The sequence below is a fragment of the Thermobia domestica genome, chromosome 5 (genome assembly GCF_964235325.1).
Source record: "Thermobia domestica chromosome 5, izTheDome1.hap1.1, whole genome shotgun sequence".
Classification (NCBI taxonomy): domain Eukaryota; kingdom Metazoa; phylum Arthropoda; class Insecta; order Zygentoma; family Lepismatidae; genus Thermobia; species Thermobia domestica.
In genome coordinates, this window is record NC_137458.1 from 125251593 (window position 1) to 125262375 (window position 10783).

Below are 10783 nucleotides of genomic sequence, written 5' to 3' on the forward strand. Positions count from 1 at the left end.
ATTCAACTAATTATACTCCTAAAAGCTGAAAAACATAATGATTTTTCGGATACGTCAGAGAGTATCCTTTTTCGAGGATTGTAGAGGCTAAATACAGAGTAATTGTGTATAGGAGGGTGAAGATACTCATACCAAGAATAGTGCCAAGGGGATATTAATACTTGCATACGTCTGGGGAAAAAAATGGAATCGATAATAGTTGAGTAAATGGATTTCTCACACAGTATAATTTCAAGGAGGTATAATTACTTCAGACAATTTGAAATCACGCTCAAGAATTCTATCATTCTACTTACAAATTTATGTAATTCCTAAATATTACTTGTAGTTCCAAAATTCCGACTGTCCTGTGGAGTCTTGGTCACAGAGGATAAAAACAGGAAGAAGAAAAATAACATCAGGGAATAAAATGGAGCAGACATACTAAGGAAAGAGCGATGCTGGAACACATTTTGTCAAGTTCAACGATCACACGTCAAGTGATTGAAGACCATTCAGTATTACCGAAGTATTCAGGAATTACAGAAATCTATAAGCAGGATGGTGGTATGGATAATTTTGTCAATCCCCTACATAAATATATTTTTTCAGAAAAAAGCTACGTCGCAAAAATACGTTATTTCCTATAGAAATATACAATGTCCACTGATACTGAAGTTAAAAGCATGTGAAGACCTTTCTTGCATAACATACATTAAGCTTCTATGATACTTGAAAAAAGGTTCTCGAACTCGCTGACGTATTCGAAGTATCGGAAAGTATTTCGGCTTCTAGGAATATAATTAGGTGAGTACTGTTTTCATTGTGTAATATTATTCCATATGCTTTAATCAATTCTGCACATATTTTAGAATTCATTCGGCAAGAGAAGTAAAAATATACACCCAACTATTCGTATTTTAATAATTTTCGAACTAATCGACCAATGTAATATAGTTTCCATTAGTGCAGAGAGAATTCTTTTCTCTAATCAGAGGAAACTGAAGTAAAATTAGTAGGCTTGCTCTGAAATGAAGTAAATAATATTGCAAATGAACGATGCTATACCACTGAAAAAACAACTTTTAAAATGTTCTGTGCCACAATTTCTGAGATCCACACACATGTTAATATGATTTATTAATTGACCTGAAGTATGAACTTTCTAATAACTTTATTTATGTTGTGGTTGGGCAGTAAGGTACTTCCAAGGAACGGACATGAACGTGTCATCCGGACATCCGAATCAAACCTAGTCCATTCGATAAACATGAAGATATGTTCATGCACAAAAAATTAGGTGCCATGAACGACGGAGTAAGTTCCTGGGGCTCGTCAACCCTGTTAGTATAAAGAAAATCATAGACTCGCAGTGAAATAGCTATTGCATCAATACTGTTCATTGGAAAGTTGAACAGCTTGAAGCGAATGAACTATAAGCCATAACTTTCCAATGAACAGTGTTGATGCAATAGCTATTTCACTGCGAATCTACGATTTTCTTTATACTAGCAGGGTTGACGGGCCCCAGGGACTTACTCCGTTGTCCATGGCACCTAATTTTTTGTGCATGAACATATCTTCATGTTTATCGAATGGACTAGGTTTGATTCGGATGTCCGGATGACACGTTCATGTCCGTTCCTTGTCAGTAAGGATCTCTGTAGTAGAGCGCAGATTTAATCTAGGATTATGTGAATTCTGCATAGACAAAGAACATATCCATGAGGTTTCTTGGTCTTAAGTTCGTTTCTATTTTCTCTCTAATTATTTGATTACATTAATAATTATTACTTTGTACTATTGAATTTCATACTCACACAGTTTAGTGAAGGATCCATACCTCATGTGCTTTCACATATCGGACTCGATTTTTCCCCACGAAGACGGAAACTTTTATTTAGTTGCGAGAAGACTCGGATGGTAATCTTCCAGTACCATGTAATATTGGATCGACTGTTTCGTTTAATTCAATTTCTTTAACATGAAGGAAACATAAGCTCCTATAGTAAAATTTTAGTACTGAATTTTCCTTTGTCCTTCAACCTCCTCCAGATCTGTTATAAAAGAACAGGTTGAGTAAGGATATCTACAGTAATGAAAACGCAATTTGAGTTTTATTTAAACATTTATTAAATGGCAAACGTAAAATTTGCACAATCAATATTTTACGTAATTCCAAATACAAATTCCAGGACCGGTGGCGTGGTCCTATAATTCAGCTTACTTGAAGGCGAGAGAGTATGATGGGGAACGGCCTGTACTTATGATTGATCCTTCATAACTTTGGGTGTTACATAAGGACATAAAACACACAAATAGAAGGAAATACAGAAACTGAGGAACCTAATCTGAATATACTTACTTGAAACTTTAATAAAATACAGCAATAAATGGACGTTTATAAAAAGATCGCCAAATTAACACTGGGAACATAAGTATTCACGTTAGCAATGTGTTTCATACGTTTTTGATCTGGCACAGGGCTCATAGCGAGGTTTTATATATAACTAAAAGTTACTTTTTTCAAGTTGGTCACTAAAAGTTACTTTTTTTTCCAAATTTGTCACTAGAAGTTACTTTTTTGGGAGGTAAAGTGACTTTTTCGTGTGATTTATGTTTTGAATTGGCAGTTTTATAAGAAAAATATTATAAAAATAAATGGTAAAAAGCAGAAACTTGTTACGTATTACTCTTCTGAAAGCTTCAGTACTTGCTGCCACATGTGAAACAGTTAGCTTTATTCTCACTTCATCTTTTATTCTTTCTAAAGCACAGTGGATGGTTGGTGGATGCTTAAGCTCTCAAGATGGAGTTGAGAACCCTTCTGTGTCTATTCTTTCTTCTATCATAATAGTATTTTAGTTTTCTCTCGTAATAGTTAACACTCTGCTCAACGTTGTGTGTGTGTGTTTTTGTGTAGTTTATTATGTTCGTCTTGTGTTATGCTTCTTGTATGTTCTTAAGAGTAGGTGATGAATTTGAATATTTCATGGCTTTGAGAACTCTCAATGCTAACTTAAATATAATATCTGGGATGAAGAAATTCGGAAATAGGCCAGAACTGATTCCATTAACTCAGAAGCTTCTTACATCTGCTAAGTCTGCTTACCGTAAGTACAAAGATACTTACAAAACCTAAGAAAGAAGGAAGCTCAAAAAGAAGTAAAGAAGATGAAACAAAACAACAAAGAGAGAGGTGATGGAGAAATTGTCAAAGGAAAAAAGGGGCATGATGAGGTTTTGGTCACTCTTTCGTGTGCGTTTGGTCACTTTTTCGTGTGCTTTTGGTCACTTTTCAATTATTTACAAGAGACCAGACCACTATAAGCCCTGCTGGCGGTATTGTCCAACCACGTCGAAGAAATTGTGCGCAATTAGTGGTAGTTTCCTTGTATGTGGTTTAATTTTAATTATACATTTTGAAGACCGATAAGCTTCTTTTTTGTATTTTTCTTTTTCATATTAACATTTATTATCATTAATATTTATTATTATATTCTCTCTGCGAATATCTGACTCTTTGAAAGGTTGCCAAGCAACTTGTGGACAGCCGAAAATTTGGTACAGAATTTCTACTAGAGAAGCTAATAATTAAGATTATTATGACTAAATATCTACTGTAGGAGGTAGTATTTAAGGTTATGACTAAATTTCTACTCCTTTCCTACAATCATTAACCCTTAAACTCTTTACATTGTTACAGACGGGCCGGATATTGCCCGAAGAAGTTATCCGCAGCAAACGCGAGGAAACATTCACCAGAATGGTCTTCCAGTGCCCGACAGTCAGGATGTGTGGAGTCGAAGGGAAGCAAGCCAAAGCATGATAGATGGAAGGGAAGGTAATATGAATCCCGTGTCTTTCTATTGATTAAGTAAAGAAAATTGCAAGATTTGTCATCCACAACTCACGATGCTAATTCTATGTAGATTAGAATTATTTGAAATATTGCAAAAGTTCATATTCTTTTCTTCAGAATTTCGTATTTCTTGGGACTTCAAATATTTCTTAAGGGAATAGAGCTATTTAACAAGATGGCATAGGTCGCCATGCCTCTTTATGCATTGATCTGAAGATGACCAAAAATCACGCAATTTAATACAGTTTTATTAGTCAGCTTCTTAGAAAATACGTTTTTTTTCCTTTTAATTCGTATAAGGGACAACTTCTTAAATGGGTTTTATTTATTCCTTTTATAATTAGTACGTAATAACTCAAAATATATAAGACTTTTTTTTTTCTTTTCTGGAATTACAATGTAAAGTTACTTAACTCCTAAAATTGCTATAAAACTATGACGATATCAAAAGTGTGTAAATATAAGATTAATGATCGATATCTTGTGTATAATGCTAGTACACAAATAGTATATATTTAACCTGTGTTTGTTTTATATATATTTTTAAAATAAATCTTAAATAAAGTAGTTAGTTATTATAGTCTTAAATAAAGTAGTTAGTTATTATAAACTACGACTGAGAGATGGAAGAAGCTGTTTTAGATTATTTTAGTAAATAGATGAATAAGCATCACAACTATTATTATTTTGTTCTTTCAGTGAAGACGAAGACACACATGCACTATTTATATTAATGTTTCGTGAATAAAAGGGTACCGAACGATACTATTTCTGATATGTAGTTTATAGATAAGTGCATGTTTTTTAAAAGGTTGGTTCTAGCATATATCATTCAGCTTTTTCTCTACTGCTATTAGTGAAAATACTCTGTGTAGTTGAGTGGTTAATTACATATCAGTCTTGGATTAACAAGAAATTATTTTGACACGTGTAAAAGTATTACAAATTTCTTAAACTAATTGCTGTAAAATACACCGCTGACTTCAAAATGTGCAACAATATTTTGATTTCACTTCAGAATCAAATTCATAAGTACATTTTACTCCCTTTACATTTCACCAAGGAATGGAGTTAAGGATTGGGTTAAATAAAATGTCTTCAACTATATATTTAAACCTCCGTGTGTATTTATTCGTGTTAAAACAAGATCATCATCAAAAGAAAATTCCTTTTTCTTACGGCACTTACAAAGGAATAACTATACGAATCTATATTTTGTAAGTAATTTTATATTTTTAAATGGTTGCTGTGATTTTATGTATACTACTTCGGTATTAGGAAACTTTTGCATAAAGTTTGGCACTTTCTGTGTATCAATACGGTAATTTCATAGCGTATATTCGTCTTACAGACTGTTGATCTGAATAATTAACATGAGATTCAGATTTTGGTGCCAATTTGTATAATCTCGCATACTTCCTGTGTTAATAGGCTTCCTCGGGAATGTACACATGTCTTTGAAAGCAGCCCAAAAACGCTTATATTTTGATCGTGAATGTTTTTTTTATGAATATCTCATTTCACGTCTTTTCTGTTTAGTACTTGATTATAAGCAGTTTGCTTTGATGAACACATGTTTATTTGAGATTTTGTCAGTTTCAAATTAACCCAATTTGATAGAGAGATTTTATAATGCCAGATACGTACATAAGAAATATGCAATTTTAAGTTCTAATTTATTTCATGTAACGACAAAGTATTACTCGTAAATTAGAATTCGTCAGTTGTCTTATGGATTAAATCTGATGTTTAAAATGATTAACATGTTCATATTGAAATTAAAAAAAGGCTGAATGATTTATACTTGACCTTTTTCTTAACTGACACAAAAAAAGGCATGGATCCAACCGAAAAGCACTGATTGTTATGCGGGATGGAAGAATAGCTAGTTGGGCATTTTTTTTTTTTTTTTTTTTTTAAATAAGAAATCCAAAACCACTTTATGGATGTTCTTTCTTTTTAATTTCTAGATGTCCCACCTCCTCTCCCTTCCTCTGCTCCTCCTCTTCGCCCTCATCCAGTGGCAAGTCCTCGTCATGCAGAGCGAGACTGGCAAGATGGCGGAGATTTCCACGGTTAGTCCACTGCACTCATGTACCTGACCAGTTTTCAGCTTTTTTTCATTTTTTTTTTTTTAGTTTTGCTATAGATTGCTGCTGGGTGGACCTATCTCATTTTTGTTTCTTTTGATTTTATTTTCTTTTTTAAGTGTTTTATTATTTTCTTAAAGTTGTAGAGTGGCAATGGACTTGTAAATATTTCTCACTTCTCTTTTAAGTAAAATATTTTTTGTTGTTGCAATGAGTGTTGTTATACAGTGAAAATAAGTTATTTGATGACACGACGACTGTTTGATAGTAGGCTTGAGATATCGGAATTATTTGTAGTGGTCATTTTTATAGGTTAATCGCCTGAATAAGAAAACATCTCAGAATATTAATTATCGAGTCAAGTCCGAGTGTAAAAATTATCAGTTAATGGAAGACAATAACCATTAGATATACTAATATTGAAAAGAAAATACAATCAGAGAGACTTCGCTGGACAATTTTGTTTGTTATTCCATCAGTATGTCTATTTTTAAAGTATTTTCAGGTGAATTCAGTGCTAAGCTTCGGCCAGTTTAAATGTAAAGTATATTTTGGAATCTTAATTTTTAATGTTTCCATTAATTCCCATTCTTGGTTTTCCTAGTCCTTCTTTCACTAACGATTCCTTAAGCGATCTTGAATTGTTCCCAGCTAATAGAACATCATATATTATTGTTTTGTCAAAATTAATTTTTATCTAATCATTGTTTAGGATTGTTATATCTCAACAATCGAACAATTTATTTCGACGCGTCACTGCTATATCCAGAATAGCATTCATTCTAAGATAAAGAGGACTGGAAGTAGCAAGCTTGAAAGTAAATGCTTTTATTCAATTAGTTGTTTGCAATATTCAATACACAGGTAGAGACTGTGAATATTAAAGTTACCACTCGAACGTTCGTCTGGTTGAACTGAAAACTCATTCAGTATAGTCCCCACTCCTCCCGCAGAATTAGAACGTAGGCCACTCATTTGCTAGACGAGAATATTAACTGTTCACATACACTTGTTCGGTAAAAGTATTTTTAAATTACTTGTAAGGGGTAGGTTTAGGTGGAATGTAGGTTACCTCATTTAAAAAAAAAAAAAAGCTTTACAGTGTACGATTGAGATGCTGATACGATTTCTGTTAGCACTGTGATACTTTAATTCAAATTTTGCAGAACTTCAATTTAGAACGTTTACGTATGCACTAAATGTAATGCCAGCAATTGAGATTTATTTTCAATATTCTTATTTATATAATAATATTTATTAAAATTCAGATAGAAACATTAATTAAATATTAAATACTTACGTGGCTCTGGAAGTCAATATAGGGTCAGATAATATTCATTCCTTAGTCATAACGTTCGTGTCTTCAATGTTAACTTTCTTCCTTCTTTCTTTACTTGATAAGGCGTCACCAGAATAGCCAACACAACTTCCTCCTTTTTATTTATTTATTTTAATCCGCACGTGTAAGTGTTCTGTTTATACCCGATTTCTGGTAAGCAATTTATCTTCCATGCATATTTCAAAATTCCTTTGTTCAACCATAACAAACATATGGAACAATCATCCAATGAGATTTCATTTAGCTAACATGTCGAGATATTAGGATCGAATTTCGATATTTGCTCCTGAGGTAGAATACAAACTCAAATTCTGCACGATATATTAATTAAACGATTAAACATGACTTCTACCGTTCATTTAGAACACAGGAATTGTTTCAACAAGTTTCCTATCATACAGTCGTGAGTGATGCATTAGGGGAGCATAATTTTAAAACATTTTATTTGAATGCACTTTATATATAAATAATAGTATAATACCGTAGTATTGATGTAATAATTTAACAATTTATTATTTTTACTGCCTAGGTTCTCTGGTAAGGGTGCATGTGAAAAATATTTGCATGCAAGCATGGAAGTGCATTATGTACATAAAATAACCTGTTGGGCCATATGGTATGCATGGAGAATTCGCTTCGATGTATTACTTTTTGTCTCAATGTAATTGAAATTTTTAATATATATAAATATTAATATGTAATTCATGACTCTTTTCAGCATACGGCAATGTAGGACCTCCCATGAGACAGGTAAGAATATTTATATATTAAATCATCTGTAATTTCTTACTTTCCCTCCTTTCTGTAATAAAGACAAAATAATGGGAGTACTTTGTATTCGAACGTTATTTCATCATTTAATGAGAGAAGGCTGATATACTTCGATAATATGAAGTGAAAAATAATTACTAACTTTCTTGCATCAATTGTCTCAACATTGAAACAAAATAAATAAATAAATAAATAAATAAATAGTAGTGTTTTTGTTTCAGTGTTTTAATCTTGGGCTCACTGAAATACCAACTTTTTTGGTATTTTGTAATTATTAAAAGGAAGTATTTCAGTCTACTTTCAAAGATGTAACGTATTGATACCATTATGATTTGGAGAGTGCCTGTCCAATGGATCCCTTTAACAGAACCTGATTTCGTGTAGTAAATGGGGTGTAGATTATTATAGCAGAAAATAAATTTTTTGGTATATAAGAGAGGGCATGACCGCACAATGCTAGTAGTTCACAAGACAATAATTAGGTGTAATGTAAGCTGCAGAAACGTGTTTACTTTCATTTTTTTTCTTTCCTTTGAAACAATGTCAACATTGAGATTTGTTATTGGTGAAAAGTTAAGTTCATAACTGATATTTCTTGATAACCCATGGGTATGTTTTGCTTCTCTGTTGCTATTTTTATTTATTTTTTATTAGATAAAACTATATAGTTTCTTTGTGTGGATTGAGAGTAAGGAAATTATTTTTCCTTCTTGAAACAAAAGTGCAGCATTTGGTTTTCTTTGTCAACTGAATGGTATTGTGTTCTTTTGTCATTGTTGATAAAAGGTCTTGTGTTATGTTGATAGAAGTTCTTTAGGATTTGGTATCATACACTATTACCGAAACAACTTTTTTTTCGTTTCTTTTGTGCAAGAGCCGACAGCTTTTTGTCCTCGGTTCGTTTTGACTTTTATCGTAATGTGAGTGGTTATGTATTTCGAAGAGAAGTTTGGATCAAATGTGATGAGGTTCAGGAAGTGTTGCTAGCATATATAGGGATTTTCTGTGTGTGCTTCTTAATGAGGAAACTTGCCAATATATACTAGTTTATGAGAAATTGATGGAGCATGTTAAAAGACGAATGAGAGTTAAGAATGATTCCATCCATAATCACGCATTTTGACGATTACATTTTTGTTCGTTACTTGTATCAAAAGATTGCATTAAATTTGCCCTAATAATTACATAGCACAAATAATACAGAAAATCTTCGTTGAATTTCGTATTTTTTACCTTTTTCTTTTTTTTTCAGCAGCGGCCACCAAATGACAGAGGCATGTACCAATCTCGTACAAATTCGTTACCTCCGTATGTAGCGCCTCCCAGCAGTCAGCAGCAACAACCTCCCCGCCATCACTCGATAGCCGAGCACCAACGAAGGCCAAGTGAGAGCTCGTCCGAGAGCGAGTTCCCACCGCCTGCGCGCAAGGAGAAGGAAAAGGATAAACGAAGTACCAACGTCCTCAGCAATCTCTTCAGAAAGAAGAAAGCAACGCATCTTTGAGGAGATCTGTGCCTTTCCACATGATCAAATTTTCTTGTGCAATATACATATCTTTCTTTTGTAGTTTACTTTCTCGTTAAATTAAGAAAGAAACTTACCACTGTATATGGCCGGTCAATGCACCTTGTACCTTCGGAAAGCGCGTTTACCTGCACCCAGGATATCATTGTCTGTACTATGTTCGCTAACTTTCTGGAAAAGAACTCTAAAATGACCAGGCCAATTGATGAAAAGGAGAGAAGTATTTCTTCATGTAAGTCGAAGTTTTTGTAAATGCCCGTCCACATATCAGTGGGACCACTATGTATTATTATTATTATTTGTTTCATGCCACAATATTAGTTCGACCAAACAAGAGAGATAATACACATTTATGTAAATTGTTTTCTCCTTATTATCATTTCCTTTATGTGGAGTGTAATTTGTAATTTAATTGTTTTGTTGTATATTATTATTATTATTATTCTTTCTTCTATATAATTACAAAAGTGTATTATGTTTCTTTTTCTGTGATTTTGTACTAAAGTCTTTATGTTCAGCTCGAAAAATAAAAATTGGTTCTTTATATTTTTCACAAACCCTTGCCAAAAGTCTGTCCCTTTAAATAAAGGTAGTATCTATTAACTGATTTCTTTTGTCAAAAACAAAATAAACGAAATACTGTTAGTCTTCGTTGATGTTTTGTATAAATTATTATATAAAAAAATGTACGATAAAATTTTTAATAACAAGGATCAGTATAAATGAATATAAATATATATATTATAAATATTTTGTAGTTTACCTTTTTTGTAAGGTAAATAGGGTTTAGAAATGTGAAGTTTAGTTTCTAAAAATATATTTTCTGTAATTATCTATTATAAAATATAAACAAATTATATATTTCAAATTTTATTTTTTACTCTGAAAGAAGTTCGCATGCACTATATACTTTTCCAACCCCAAGCGTATAGTTGCTTTGGAAGATGGTATTCAAATTTTTAATATGTTATAAACACAAGCAGGTTGATGCCCCGAGTGTAAACTGAGAAATCCACGCTAAAATTGTCAAGAAGCTTATGTTTGTGGCGCGGGAGATCCGGACTCGATCCCTGCTGGGAGCTCACGTGATTCGAAGTCTATATTAAGCTGTAGGTCCACATCTAATGTAGTCTCGGTACTGATAAAGGACGTTGAACTCCAAATCAACCAATCAACGTTAGTGTACATAGTTGTCATTTTTGTAATTCATGTCTGCC

General features: G+C 32.7%; 1 protein-coding gene across 10 annotated transcripts in view; it reads left to right on the plus strand.

The window, feature by feature from the left end:
• Positions 1-10434, plus strand: part of kst (spectrin beta chain, non-erythrocytic 5 kst) — a 446615-nt gene extending 436181 nt beyond the window's left edge. For 7 of the 10 annotated variants that reach the window (XM_081759067.1, XM_081759061.1, XM_081759058.1 and 4 more), the window contains 4 exons: positions 3686-3823; positions 5812-5916; positions 7989-8020; positions 9294-10434. In XM_081759067.1, coding sequence (XP_081615193.1) covers positions 3686-3823; positions 5812-5916; positions 7989-8020; positions 9294-9545 — 527 coding nt within the window. In that variant the 3' untranslated portion in view covers positions 9546-10434. The remainder of the gene's footprint in view (positions 1-3685; positions 3824-5811; positions 5917-7988; positions 8021-9293) is intronic. The other 3 variants (XM_081759060.1, XM_081759065.1, XM_081759066.1) reach the window with 3 other exon arrangements.
• Positions 10435-10783: the final 349 nt, after the last annotated feature.